Here is a 15,383-nt window from a genome sequence, read left to right as displayed (position 1 = left end):
TTTCTAGTGACTGTTCGCGCTATTAGGCAGGCATCATTCGCTTGGCTTGAATACAATGAATGCCTCCGTCACGTCTTTTATTCCATTATAAAAACAACATTAGCTATATTAATCATCAGCCTTTTAGTGGAAAATGTCATCCGATTGATATTTATTCTAATAAATGATTCCTTTTAACTATTAACACAGGCGACTCAAATATAATGCGACATAAATTACCTTGATTTTTCTTATAACGCGTTAGTTCTACCTATAGGTAAGTACATAATATTGTAGATTGGCATGCAATGACTACTACTGGCAAAAGGCGGGATAAAAATTCCTAGTTGTCACCACTGGTAACAACTTGATGATAACTACTGGTATTAACCCGAATTTATGTGAAGTATTCCTCAGGTGACACCAAAAACTGACACTTTACTCACAAAAAATATTTGACAACAAGTTATTCCATAAGTGTTCCGTGAACAAAGTTTTGTACGGAACACTAACAACCTTGTTTTGATACTACGACGGTTCATTATGGCTTTGAATTTGTGGTAGTAATTAGTGAGTTTTGGTTATTTAATATGACAAGTCGTTTTATAAAAAATGCCATCCAAAGAGTACCTAAAGTAGGTAAGTATATGCCACCCGATATTTGGGGAACGGGGTTGAGACGAGGTCAGATGAACAAAATTATCAATATCAAGGCTTCCGCTGCAGAAGTCCATATAAGGTGAGTGTCGTGGAACACACGGTTGGAACGAAGTATATTACTATCGACAAACGTAGTATATTATTGATTAACAAATACAAAAAGTATGAAATTGAAGTGCAAAAAAAAAACAATGAGTAATATATCTAAATTCACTTCCGGGCATCGAACCCGGATCGTTGCTGTTACCTCCAGAGGGCCTACCGCGAACCACGTTCGACGTGTTACCTCTCTGTCGCACTTGTAAATTCGTACGTAAGTGTGACAGGGAGGCAACACGTCGAACGTGGTTCGCGGTAGGCCCTCTGTTTCTAAGCGACTGTTTGTCAACTGCGCGACTATAGGATATGTACATAAGTCGGTGAAATTAGACTACTTACGAGAAAAAATTGAAACAAAAGAGGGCCTTGAGGAAAAAATCTTACCAAAAATAAAATTATAACGTATTTTCCAATTGCAACATATATTGAGATAAAACATTAATTGCGAAACATCGTGGTTACAGGACACGGCACTACCAACTTTACGAAACTATCACTTTTAAATTTCATACAAAGGAATGTCTAAGTCTACGTTAAAAATTTAAAAAGCTTCAAATACATTTCGGCAGTAAAATCATAAAAAAAATTGTGATAAAAAGTATTAATATTATATGAAATATGACGATTAAAGTGCGGATGAGTCAAGCGCGAACCTACAGCTATAATGGGTACATCAATGTATCATTTATTACAATGATTGCCAATGGGGATATCGAAATATTAGCTTAATTAGCTGGAATAATGTTTTACATTCATAAGAATATTCATTTTAGACATTATTTCATCAAAGTTGATTTTTATACCCAAATATCACTGGATTTTTTACGCCTTATTCCAACTAACTAATGTATTGAACAAGACAGTTTAACATATGTATCTGCTTTCACAAATTGAGTGCTTACATATTGTAACAAATGTTTTTTTTTTTACAAAAAAATGTCAAACATATAAATTGTTAATTCATTTTGATATCATTGACAAAAACGAATTTTAAAATTTAACAAAACAATTCCATAATATACCTAATAAAACACGCAAATGTAACACGGGGTGTGACATAAAATTTATAAAATGCATTATTTAAACTATATAAAATAGGTGAATTGAATACCCCAAAGGAACCGTAAGAAATAATTAGAATGAAATTAAAAATTCATATGTATAGAGTGAACAAACTTGAAGATTAAAACAGGGTTTCCACAACTTCTTGACTCGAGCATACTATAGGTACTTCAGGTAAATTCGCGTGGATTAAAATTGAGCCTCGCTTTTTTATGTGAGCCCATTTTGAAGGTCGGATATGGCCTGCGGCAAGTATTTTGGAGTTCCCTAGCTTAGAGAATTGGGACTGGATTAAAGGTATATAACCAGAACTTTATTTTTAGAATACGCTGTTTTGATGTGTCTAATATTTTTGGATGAATTGAAAATTCTTTTTTCGATGATACATTCATTTACAGTAATATTTATGAAAAATAAAGACAATTTTCTTAATTTACTTTTTCTAATTCCGACCACCACTATCGGGCCAGTGTTTTGTCTTTTTTACGTACGTAAACTATTACAGTAAAATATTATCGTTTTTTCTTTTGACGCTCAGATATACGGTATCGGTATAGATACCTCAAGTTTCGACATAAGATACGAATGCCAATCAGTAAAGTGAGGTTCAATAGAAAATGTTAGCATTTGACATACAACTTAAAAGTTTTACTATAGTTGTTTTCATTGAAATATTAATAATGGAGATATATTTTCACAAGTAGTTGATATAAATAAAAAGATTTAAGTATATAAACTGTGCGAGATTAACAAGAATTGAAGGTAAATTGGTTCGTTTACTTTACTTGCATTTTCTATTGAACCTCACTTAACCTGGAATTTGGAATAAGAAACCGAAAGTAAAGTTTGTTCACTCTAAACAGTGTGGAGTGTTTCTCTAAACCGGCCGCCCGGGCGGGGCTCACTTGAGCGCGCACTCGACGAAGACGCGGCGCTCCCCGCGCGGCGAGGGCGGCTGCGGCGCCGGCACGCGGCCCAGGTTCGGCTCGAACTGGGACTCCGCCAGCGGCCACAGCCCCTTCAGCACCGACCTGCGGACAAATATCTACTGAATACATCTGTCGTCAGACCACTGACACTAACATACCAAGACGGAACCGATGTCGCGATTTTTCGAACTTTTGACTATGAGAAATGAAAAAGAATATGATCTATGAGAGTTGAAAGCTATCATCCGGGTTATAAAATGAAGTTAAGAATATTAATTTGACGACACTACAGTTAGAATTGTCAGGGCAACCTATGCCGGTAGAACCTGCAAAAAACTTCAACCGAAATATTAAAATCTCATTTCACAGATCAACACTAAAACTATCATTCCTCAAGTTTAAAACGGTTTGGAAATTACATTAAATAAAACGATTAGTTTTAAAATATTTTAACAATTGTCGTAACGGTTAAAACTTATCGTTTTACCCCCTTATTCATAAAAGTCTACCAAAGTTACAAACGATTATTAGCGGCTTGTCAACTTTAGTAGACGTTTATGAATAAGGGGGTTAGTGTTAGGCAGGGTTAGGCAACACCGATATGTACTAACCACAAGCGATAATCCACGATCCACGAGATGACGCCACGGGCATGGTATAAGCTTCCATGTCAAGAAACAGTCAGGAACTCACTGGAACGGGCGGAGCAGTATATACACCGAGCTAAAAAAAATCATAGACACATTATGAATGAAATCCTTACCACAGCCGATGGTCCACAAGGGTTCGCACTTTAGGCAGCGGGAACCCGTTAAAGGGCGAGGCCACCGGCATGGTGTAGGCGCCCATGTCGCGGAACAGCAGCCAGGCGCCGACGGGCAGCGGCGGCAGGCGCGCGGCCGGCAGCACGCAGTCCAGGCTGTCGCACGTCGGGCCCCACACCGAGCACGCCAGCGGCTTCTCCGTGTGCGGCTGGACGACCAAACGATCAATGTTACGCATTTATCATTAATAGGGTACATTTTGTTTTGTTTAGAAACAAAATAAATGCAGGTATGTTTCAATTGAATATGATTTAAATTTCATCGAACTAAATAAGCACTATAAATACTATGATTAAATTCAATTTAAATTGCTTAGTACAACTCGTATTAAATAAATAAATATAATAGGACATTATTACACAAATTAACTAAGTCCCTCAGTAAGCTCAATAAGGTTTGTGTCGAAGGTACTCAGATAACGATATATAATAATATTAAATATTATATATTTAATAGTAAAATTTAATGATTGATTTAATTAAGAGGAATTCCTAGTTGCGATTTTTCCATACAAACGCTCTCGACTGATTCCTCCCTGGATTTTTAACCTAGAGCAGTGATTTTTTCAAATAAGATCAATATCATCAATATCTGTGCCGCTATGTTTTGCTTTTTTGGATTATTTTATTTTGAAAAAAGATACAGCGCCTCGAAAATCGCAAAAACGGCTAAATTGAATTGGCTGTAAAAAAAAGGCACAGTATACAAATATGACAAAAAATATCCAAAAAATCAAAACATAGCGGCATAGATTATTTCTTCCTCTTGCAGTTTCCAAAATTTCATGAAGATTGATTGCGTTTTGGAGGAGGAAACAGTCGAGAGCGAAACCTCGATTTTTGAGTTTTTTGCGTGTGAATTTCAGTCCGAGCTGCAGTTGTTCTTATCGCACGAATTGGAGGCGGAGACAGTTTTTAAATATACGTACACAGAAGGAATAGTGAGTGAGTGAGAGGGCATAACATGTTAATGGTTAAAATGAGAAAAAAATACACCAACAACCAACAATCGATCGCCGTAATATAACCAAAATACCACGTAGTTCTAAGAAAAGGGTGCCATGTGTTTTCATTATGTACCATGGTTTTGTAATAAAGATTTATATTCTATTCTATTCTAAAATGTACCCGTAATGGCCTGTCACTTCAAACTGTTTTTTTGTATTTTTTTACATTGCAGGTCATGTAGTGCTTATGTTTAGTAATTTTTACTATTAAAGGCCTGTAAATAAAGCTATTAAGTAGGATATTTTTTTTTATACTACGTCGGTGGCAAACAAGCATACGGACTGCCTGATGGTAAGCAGTCTCCATAGCCTATGTACACCTGCAACTCCAGAGGGGTTACATGCGCGTTGCCGACCCTAACCCCACCCTCCTCGTTGAGCTCACCGGCTCAACCTTACTCACCGGCAGGAACACAACACTATGAGTAGGGTCAAGTGTTATTTGGCTGCGGTTTTCTGTAAGGTGGAGGTACTTCCCCAGTTGGGCTCTGCTCTACATCTGGAATGACATCTGCTGTGCTGTGCCCTACCACACAAGGCGAGATGACATTCACATACATAATAGGTACAACCTGCTTATTTTGATTAAAACATCATAAATACCCATTAACAATTTGATTGTCTTGCATTGCTCACACTTGTGCGTCACAAGTAAACCACTAGATAGCAAATTTACATTACGGCTAGCCGATATCAAAATAAGGGCCATTTTGAAATGCGGCGGTTCAACGATTAAGGTATGTTGGGGTTATACCGGATGTGGGTGAAGAACGTAGCAAATTCATTTCTCCCTAATTTGGCTTTATTTTTTAATGTTGGCAACATTGTGTAAGACGCCATTTCATTGCCTCGACTGCCCCCGCGCCGCTCAGGGATGTCGGGCTTGTGCTATGCACAATCAAATCACATAGAGCAAGGTAAATTTCGTGTATCCGATCTTCGCCCTGTAATTTATTTTGTGTATTGTGATGAAATTATGTTAATGTATAATTTCGTTTTAGATGTTTATTTATAAAACAATCCAATCAAAAACAGACCTAGGATTGCTGTAGACCGATATCCGATTTTGACCCTTCCAGGTAAAGATCGGAAAGAAACAATACGATCTTTATCCATTTAAAAACAACAGTGATTTTCAAACTTTCAATTTTCTTCAATTTACCTAATTACCTACTTAATTATCACATTTATTGTTTTCTTGATCACACTTTCGTACCGTTATTATTAATTTATTACCCAGTACCAACGCGACGGTAAATCAAAAGGAAAACATTTTGGCAGTCTATTTTGTATGTATATGTTATGTATGTACACCCACTTACTGACATTATAATTTTTTTAATTTCCGCTACCCAAAGGTTGCCTGGAGATTGCTTTTTAATTAGACCGATGTTGTTTACCTGTGCTTATGTTTCTGTTTTCTTTTGTATTGTTTTCTTTTATTGAGGTGTGTAATAAAGAATATTTGTATTGTATAGGGATCATTATACATGTTGAATTTATAACAAAATCTAGTAAAATAGATAGCAAATAAGCAAGTTTTCGCAATGAAATGAATATTTAAATACTATATGGAAATGATTAAAAATACAGGACCTAAAAGTTTCAAAATTTAAATTTTGTTTTCAACTTTCAAAAAGGAATTAAGTAATAATAACATACGATCAGGGGGGCAACACTTAGAAATGTAGTTAACATTAGTAAAGATTCTATTAATGGGATCCGATAACATACTTTTCCGTAAAGCTGACTTCCGATTATGCAAACTACATCACCAGATATCACTTAATATATCCTATCCAATTATCTTAATATACACTATACCTGTCCTTACTTTACCTTCGGAATATCTTGAATTCACGTCCAGTTGGATATTAAGGTCAAAGAAGAAACGCTCAGTTGGGAACCAGGCAAGTCAGTTATGAGCACATCAAAGAGTTCTAGGTCAGACTGAGACATAAGTCACAGATTATGTAGTACGAAAGTACCTACACATACGGATGCATATGTAGATGTGAACGCACACATATATAGTTAGTTTCGGATACAAAATAGAGATAGCACTTCGAAATTATTTTCCTTAAAATGCTTCAAGAGGGCTCTCTTTTCCTATATATTGACTTTACTCTTTGCATACGATCCTTACATTTTATCCAAAAAAAGATTGTATATCAACTATGTATATAATTGCAATATTTTACCGTCAAAATCGCAATTGTTAGCACATTGTTTACTTATCAAATTGCCTTATGACATAAGTATCCATATTTGAGAGCCACAATTTTACCAAGTTTTTGTATCAGGGTTAAGATCGGATACAAATATACGAAAAATAGAACATTCGATGACAACTTCTAAGTTTGTATTGTTGGCTGCAATTTAGATACGTAGAAGGCTAAACACCGGACCTATTTTTTGTGATACCTTATTCTCTTTCCATTAAAAGCAAATTTTATTCGCCATCCGATGTTACCCCTTGATGGCAAAACACTCGTTACTCTAAAAAAAGTAGGTCTCATCTTTACACATGTACAAAACTAAAACCTTTATATATTGAAGATTACTAAAATTCAGGCCGAATCTACGGTTATTATTTAACGATTTGCTGCGTACTTCAAGAATCTGACACGACCTAGAAAAAAAAAATTCGCGAGTTCTCTCAATTGGTTCCAAAATTGTCCGGCATTATCCCAACATACCTTACCCAGATTGTCATTGCGATACGTTCTTCAATAAGACGGCACAAGTTTAGCCCATCGTACTACTACTACTATTTAGATTGTATACCTACTTACAAAATTTCACAACACACCATGATCACACCCAACTCATCAATCATTCTTTTTTGCAGTCTTTATTTAAATAGTAATTAATAGATACAGTATAATATAATAATTAAAAACAATATTATGTGATAACATCAAAAGCAACTTGCGTTGGACAGCGCAGGATGAATTCCGGCCGGCTCGCCGGCAATCTCAACGGAACGACGCGCAATGAGCGAGCGCTCGGCTCGCATCTGTGTGCGCGCACTCACACTTAGATAGCTTCCGCTCCCGCCCACCGCAGCGCGACAGAAACATAGCTTCAAAAATTCGAGATTTGAAAAGTTGCTCAGCTAGGAATTGCTCTTAATTAAGATGAAATTAGATAAATAATTTATATAAGTTACTGTTAATATGAGCTGGTTTATTTTTCTTGTATATTTTTACTGAGGTGTGCCAATAAAGAGTATTCTATCTATCTATCTATCTATGAATTGTGAAATTGCCAATCTAAATTATTTTTCATGTGAAATGATTTACGAATTGTTATGCATTGAAATGTATTCTAATTTATTAAGGAATAAATGAGGCTATAATAATAATAATATATAAATACTTAAATACATACACCCATACACCACCCATGACTCGGGAACAAATATCCGTGGTCATCACATGAGTAAATGCCCTTACCAGGATTTGAACCCGGGACCATCGGCTTCGTAGACAGGTCGTCAAACCTAAGCATTATTAACCTTTTGAACGCTCTGTCATAAACAAACGTCACTGACACGCCTACATCCCGACCGTAAGCGAGAAAACTGGAAAGTGTGAAGGTTACTTTGACAGCGTCCGCCATAACACCTATAGTTGTCCATAGGCAATGACTTTGTGTTCTTGGCGTTCAAAAAAAAAAAAAGTTTGATAGTATGTGATAAATACGGGATAGGAGCGAGTAAAACCACAGACGGCCGTTAGCGCACTCGCATATATTTAAACAATTAACAGCGTGTGGACGCAGCCTCACGCACACATATGTAAGAGTATGCGAGATACTCGCATAAAGAGTGGTGGCCTCGACGCTGGTGGTCGTACAGTTTGATAATATGCGAGATACTCACATAAAGAGTGGTGGCCTCGACCTGCTGGTGGTCGTACAGTATGATAATATGCGAGATACTCACATAAAGAGTGGTGGCCTCGACCTGCTGGTGGTCGTACAGTTTGATAATATGCGAGATACTCACATAAAGAGTGGTGGCCTCGACCTGCTGGTGGTCGTAGAGCACGCAGTTGAAGGAGCCATACACGCCGTCGTTCATGAAGTACATGGTGTGCGTCTCGTCCTCGCCGCTAGCGTCTTTGGTCACGATCTGATATAAAAAAATATCATAGGAATCTTTAAAGTTGGTAGACTTAAACCAAGCTTAATTGGCAGTTATTTTGAAAGCCCATACTGTGCAAGTGTTTAAAATAACACTATCAAAATCGCTGTCAACTTACCTTGGTGTAACTTTAAACACATATTCATCGATATGCGAGCGTCTATACTCTATAGGATATGTTTTATAGCTTACACGCAGGCGGCATAAGTGCGTTTGGTTTACTTTGGTGAAATAGAATGCCAAATTGAGACCAAATTAGAATCAAAGTCGTCGAAATAACTCTAATTGGTCAGACTTGGCAGTAAGCGAGCGATGGACACGGGATACACAGTAGGAAAAGGCATAATGTAGGAGAAAGCAAGATCTTGGGGAAGTGTAGTATGAGAGCCGGGCACGACCAGTCGTTTTACACATCTTTTGGGGGCCAATAGTAGATTATACAACTGAGGCAATTAAGCGAAGACTGATACAGGTCGAGGATAAAATGGGCCAGTTGTGCCCGAGTTATTTACTCTACTTTCCATTTATATCCAATATTTTAGGTTATTTTACCGTACGTGCCGTGTGGTGTCCAGTGGGTCTCCAGGATACCATGATCACCAGAGACAAGTCACAGATAATAGACGGCAGACAGAGACGGCTGTAGTTACCTCTCGCTTGGCGTGCGGCAGCCGCCACGAAGTACCGGCCTGGTTCAGCGAACGTTGCGGTCCGGGAAGTGAGTCTCCAGGGTTCCATGATCTGTCACAGATAATAGACGGTAGACAGAGACAGCTGTAGTTACCTCTCGCTTGGCGTGGATCATGACGGCGAGCGAGTAGGCAGCCGCCGCGAAGTACCGGCCTGGTTCAGCGATGATGCGGACGTTCCGGTCCGGGAAGTGGGTCTCCACGGCTTCATTGATCACCAGGGACACCTGCAACAATAATAATTTTGTAGTGCCAGTGAACGGGCTCATAGCGAAGTCTCGACCAACACCTGGAGAGGCTCTCGCTGGTTAAGGGTCAGATGCAGAAGGCGGTGATCTTGGACACGGCGCGGATAGTACGTCGGTTCCTTTCTCTGCGGCCCTGGTCTCCGGCAGCTTGGGCCCGGCCCCGCTGTGAGCAATTTCCAGTATTTGGCTACATTTCAATAGAATTTTATACAATCCTGATATAATAGAGAGCTCAGTCGAGTACCGTGTTTAGGCAACGAAGTTTGCTGAGTAGCCTAATTATGGTGCGAGATTGGAAAGCTTGATTATATCACTATTGTCTACAATACTTTTTCTACGAGTCAAGTAAAATAATACTTTTTTTACTATAAAACCTAAATAATTCATGAAAATTGGTATCTTAGTAGACAAAAATGTAGTACAAAAGACATAAATGGGCGACAATAATCGCGTTTCTATGGGAGCGCAGCGGCACGTGATTGATTGGTTTTTATAGTTGACTACAGCGTATCGAAATGAATATTATAGTTGAGATGGGGAGCCCATACATGAAAAGTACACAATTATAGTTTGGTATACGAAATCTTACTTCAAACATTACAGTCAATAAATATAAAAATGGGTATTATTCATTTGTTTTTTTTTTAACTAAAAATACTATAACATTAATGTCTTTTTGCTCTAGATAAGAAGCCATTGCTATACTATACAACATACTTTTTTGATACGGGAGCACCACTTTTTCTTTAGTTCAGTTTACAACACACCTCCTTGATGCTGGAGTGCGTCCCGCCCGGGAAGCCGCCGCCGATGTCCACGAGGCGCATGCGCGCGTGGCCGAGCGTGGCGCCGAGCGTGAACAGCGCGCGGCAGTACTGTATGGCGCGCGCGTACACCTCCGTCTCGCCGCAGCCGGACCCCACGTGGAACGAGATGCCGATCACCTGACGGGTAAAAAGATAAATCAAACAAGGCTCGGAACCGATTCAATTTCCAAACCGCTAATTATAGTCGTTAGATTTGTAGCTGGCCCTGAACGGCTTATCCATTGTCCTTTGTTAAGTAAAACCGCACGTGCTACTACCTGCATAAAAAATAGTCCGGTCATTTTAACCGGTTATTGAATTTCAACTCCTAAGGAAATTGCAATAAGATTCAAAATGAACAAATAGAAACATAATTTGCTATTTCTTGTGTGGTCCCTCTACGGTTACTGAGTGCCGGCGAGTTAAACGCTACAGAACCAGACTAAAGTGTGTCCTCGAGATGCGTAACAAAGGCGTGTTATCGGAGAGCGCACCTACACTGGTTATTTGAGCGTTGGACTAGCTCGCGATCAAGTGCCAATTAGAATTATACGAACCTTTTTTGCAGGTAGTGGTACGTGCGGTTTTACTTAACAATAGACAAAGGGGCTCGGGGCCAACTTCAAATCGAACTTGGCGCAAAACCTTTTAATTTCGGTTTCATTCGTAAAACCGTCATTTTCTTTGTGCACACTACCAGGCCGGCCGGTCGTTCGTCGCTCGTCGATTAACCTATTATATTTAAGGTACAATAAAGTTTTTAAAACGTTCGCGTTCTTATAAAATAAACCGGTATTTACCGCTATTTTCAAAACCGGTTCCGAGCCTTGATATCAACATCGTGTGTGGAAGAGATCGTTATTTAGTGATATGCTACTACTGAACAACTTAAAGAATTTTTCAATTAGAAAACTAAAGGACGGATATAGGATACTTTATTTTTGTAAATCAATCTGGGGAGGACAAATGACAGAAACAGATTCACACCCGGGCAAATACGAGCTATAGTAAAACCAAAGAATATTTGATTGTAATATTACGGGTAAAGTTTAGCGGAACCTGGCAAAGGCCGGGATAATGCTTAGGTAGAAGATTATTTATTTTATTTTATTTTATTTATTAAGTACAACCACATCGTATATATTACATATGTTACATCACAATAATCTTAAAGTACTTCACCTGATATAATACGACAATTATGGAGTACATAGCATTGTCCAAGCATGATATTGGGAACGACATAAGAACTATGGGACATTACATTTTATAACATTAAATTTGTAAGACTTATAAAACAATTAACTACTATATGTACATTATTTACAATTTTACAAATAAATACTAACTACTAATAAATACTAATACGGTAAAGTTTAAGAAAAAAACATGCTCCCTTATTTAGACACCCGAACTAAACGGCGCTGCAATCGATCTTGTTAAACTAACCTCGAGTCCGAGAACTGCAGCCAGTTTGAGCAGACGCGGGGCGTCAGTGCCGGGGTCGCAGCCGAACTTGATGCCCAGCGGGCACTGCGCCGCGGCGGCGTCGCAGCGGATGCGAAGCACCAGCCTGTGGGACAACGTCAACCTTATAGTTAAGAACACAAGGTTGCTGTTTGTGTAAAATATATTTCTATTTCGTAATTATTACCGGGTATTTTTAAACGATTGCTGTTTGCTTTGCGTTAGATTGTCGTTGGGAGAGATGTAAAAAAATTCAATCTATCTCCAAATACCGCAATATAATGTAAATGCGCCTTACATTTAGAGATAGCGATTGGAGATGAGATCCACTCTGAAATTGCGAAAAATAAAGACTCCTGTAGATGTCAGCTGATGAAATATCGATATTTCCTATATTCGAACATATCTTGACCACGCAGTTTGTGGACTGTAGAACATTCGATAGGACGCCATCTTGGCTGGGTTCTTATTTAGGTCTACTGGATGAGCATAAGGTCCAGGACGTATACACTTACTGCGCGTGCGGCATGTACTGCTTGATCTTCATCAGCTCGGGCTCCGAGTCGAAGGTCATGATGTCGACCCCAACGGCGCTGGCGTGGCGGATGTGGGACGCCATCTTGGCTGGGTTCGCGAAGATTATGCGTCTATGGACAAAAAAGAAGGTCAGTTAGTTATCGCTGTATCATTCGCAGGGACTGGATTCGAGTCTCTATCCTTAGTTAGAAAGTTATTTAACAAAATTGTCTTTATAAGCACTTAAGCAGTTCATTTTCATCAAGTCACTTTCTGAGAGAAAAATGCACGAGTTATAAAACGTACACAATCAAAGAGTTCGCTATATTTCTCCAGGATATTTTCACTAGATCCTAACCAGATCAAAATTTATGGCACCAAATTTTTCAATTCGGCTCAGCCGTGTTACTAAATCGGCTAACATGCATAAAAAAAGATCCCGACGAAAGAGATATTCTCTCTCTCGAGAGAGAATCTTCTTTATCTTGAAGTCGGTAAAAATGGGACCGTGCACGACGACAGCGCCACTGCACACAGCGGTTGCAACAGGCGTATTTTGTCACAGATATTAAGCGAGAATTAAGTAAACATCATCGTCATCATCATAATTTCAATGAAAGCTACTGAAGGTTAAGGCGTATAATTTGATAAGGTTTTGTGTAAATTGGTTGAAACATGACGATATTTGCTAATGACTTGAACTTAATTAGCAAATATCGTCATTTAAGCTCCTCGTTTGAGCTTTACGCTTCCGTTTGAATATGTATGGTAGCATTGTATCTCTTTCATTGGGCTACAAAGAAGTCCGGAATGGTGTAAGGCTATCTTTTAAGGATAACTTACTATACCCGTTTTTATCTTCTACAAAAAGATCAAGATGGTATTTGCAAAGCTATTTACACGGATACAGTATTAATAATTATCTAATTAAATACTTTAGTTATATTAAGTATTTCAACAGATTACAATGGTCTCCTTCACCACACAACTTAAATGAATATCTCAGGATTAATTGTAAATTAAAGTTCCATTTCGAGCCATTTAACTTGTACGAAATTTTAACTTTTTGAACGCCACGCCTATCGTACGCGGCGCGTAATCGTAAACCTTGTCGGTACGCATGAAAGTTGATATTGGGCTGTAGCGGCGCGCGTCATGTGACGTCTTTGGCGGTCAAAAGGTTTAAAGACGCTAATCTTCGTTAGTGCCAATTTGTACCATTGCATGCGCTGCGATCGCTTTACTTATCCCCACCAAGCACTTCGCAAGTAGCCAATATTTTTTATAATCGTTTAGGCGTGCTCCGTTCACGAATGCATCATTCATCATCAAAGCACAATCTAGTGAGCGAGTAAGAGACCGCGTTGTAAGCGCCATGTGTTAGAGAGGGATAGAATAGATCGATTTGCTTTCGCTGTCAAACATTGGTATATTTAAGAGCTGTCTGATGGGTTGTAAACACTCGGGAGAACCTCGGCAGGGAGCTCATTCCACAGCCGGAGCGTCCACAGGAGGAAATTCCTCTTAAAGGTTCTAGGGGGTATCTATTCTAAGGTTGTACTCACTCGGGCGCAACTCCAAGGCCAGTTATGAGCTCGATCTCGTTGCGCGACGCGCAGTCGAAGCCGGCGCCGAGCGCGGCCAGCGTGCGCACGAGCACCTTGTCGTCGTTGCATTTCACCGCTGCAACAAAACATGTTGGGTCAAAAAATTTAAGAGATGCTGGAGCTTAATGGAGATATACTCTACATAGACTGCTAAGTTATCTCAACAAATGGGGAGAAATGGGGAACGAGACCCGTTCAGGAGATGCCGCGACAGTGCAAACTATGTTAATTATTTTATTGAGATCATGGTTCATCATGGATCTTGTTTGTATACAGTCAGCTGCCGAGAGAGGTAACCCCCCTACATACAATCAGTTTATAACCCCCCTGGTAATCTCTCTCTGCAGCTACACTATGCCATTAAACGAATGTAGAGTAGTTGTGAAACCAAAACCATTTTAACAATATATTACTTAAGTATGGATGTCGAAAACATTGATTTTACTACGCCAAATGGTTTATTCCATTTTGCAAGAATGCCATGGTTAAACATCTCCGACTAAACAGTCCAAAGAATCCTAGTTCCTCAGCCCCCAAGCTCTCCCTTGTAAACTGACCGTAGAACGGCTCGACCCGCGGCATGAGCTCCCGCCAGCGCCGGTAGCGGGCCGCCACCTCGCCCAGGTCCATGATGTAGAAGGGGTCCTCCTGCGCGCCGCCCTCCACGATCTCGCGCGCTGCTCCCCCTCTCCCTGCTTCCTACCCCTACTGTACTAACCGTAGAACGGCTCGACCCGCGGCATGAGCTCCCGCCAGCGCCGGTAGCGGGCCGCCACCTCGCCCAGGTCCATGATGTAGAAGGGGTCCTCCTGCGCGCCGCCCTCCACGATCTCGCGCGCTGCTCCCCCTCTCCCTGCTTCCTACCCCTACTGTACTAACCGTAGAACGGCTCGACCCGCGGCATGAGCTCCCGCCAGCGCCGGTAGCGGGCCGCCACCTCGCCCAGGTCCATGATGTAGAAGGGGTCCTCCTGCGCGCCGCCCTCCACGATCTCGCGCGCTGCTCCCCCTCTCCCTGCTTCCTACCCCTACTGTACTAACCGTAGAACGGCTCGACCCGCGGCATGAGCTCCCGCCAGCGCCGGTAGCGGGCCGCCACCTCGCCCAGGTCCATGATGTAGAAGGGGTCCTCCTGCGCGCCGCCCTCCACGATCTCGCGCGCTGCTCCCCCTCTCCCTGCTTCCTACCCCTACTGTACTAACCGTAGAACGGCTCGACCCGCGGCATGAGCTCCCGCCAGCGCCGGTAGCGGGCCGCCACCTCGCCCAGGTCCATGATGTAGAAGGGGTCCTCCTGCGCGCCGCCCTCCACGATCTCGCGCGCTGCGCCCTCCACGCTCCAC

The 15,383-nt window shown here is 40.5% G+C and overlaps 1 protein-coding gene across 1 annotated transcript; it reads right to left on the bottom strand.

Annotated features, from left to right (window-relative positions):
* Nucleotides 1-1,141: 1,141 nt before the first annotated feature.
* LOC133530453 (ornithine decarboxylase 1-like) lies at nucleotides 1,142-14,748 on the bottom strand. Its single transcript, XM_061868364.1, has 9 exons — nucleotides 14,600-14,748; nucleotides 14,001-14,118; nucleotides 12,435-12,566; nucleotides 11,902-12,025; nucleotides 10,414-10,590; nucleotides 9,494-9,625; nucleotides 8,572-8,697; nucleotides 3,493-3,701; nucleotides 1,142-2,831 (listed from the first exon to the last, which is right to left on the bottom strand). The coding sequence occupies exons 1-9, from the start codon at nucleotides 14,670-14,672 to the stop codon at nucleotides 2,702-2,704; spliced, it is 1,221 nt and encodes a 406-aa protein (XP_061724348.1). The 5' UTR covers nucleotides 14,673-14,748; the 3' UTR covers nucleotides 1,142-2,701.
* Nucleotides 14,749-15,383: the final 635 nt, after the last annotated feature.

The sequence above is a fragment of the Cydia pomonella genome, chromosome 22 (genome assembly GCF_033807575.1).
Source record: "Cydia pomonella isolate Wapato2018A chromosome 22, ilCydPomo1, whole genome shotgun sequence".
In the NCBI taxonomy this organism is placed as follows: domain Eukaryota; kingdom Metazoa; phylum Arthropoda; class Insecta; order Lepidoptera; family Tortricidae; genus Cydia; species Cydia pomonella.
The sequence above is the reverse complement of the archived record's forward strand: the minus strand, read 5'-3'. Positions and strand labels throughout refer to the sequence as shown.

Excerpts from the sequence above, each read along its gene's own strand:
- LOC133530453 (XM_061868364.1), bottom strand. The coding sequence starts at position 14,672 with ATGGACCTGGGCGAGGTGGCGGCCCGCTACCGGCGCTGGCGGGAGCTC. Across the intron at positions 14,119-14,599 it reads GCGGGTCGAGCCGTTCTACG|CGGTGAAATGCAACGACGAC; the intron begins GTCAGTTTACAA and ends GTTTTGTTGCAG. Across the intron at positions 10,591-11,901 it reads CTGCAGTTCTCGGACTCGAG|GTGATCGGCATCTCGTTCCA; the intron begins GTTAGTTTAACA and ends TTTACCCGTCAG.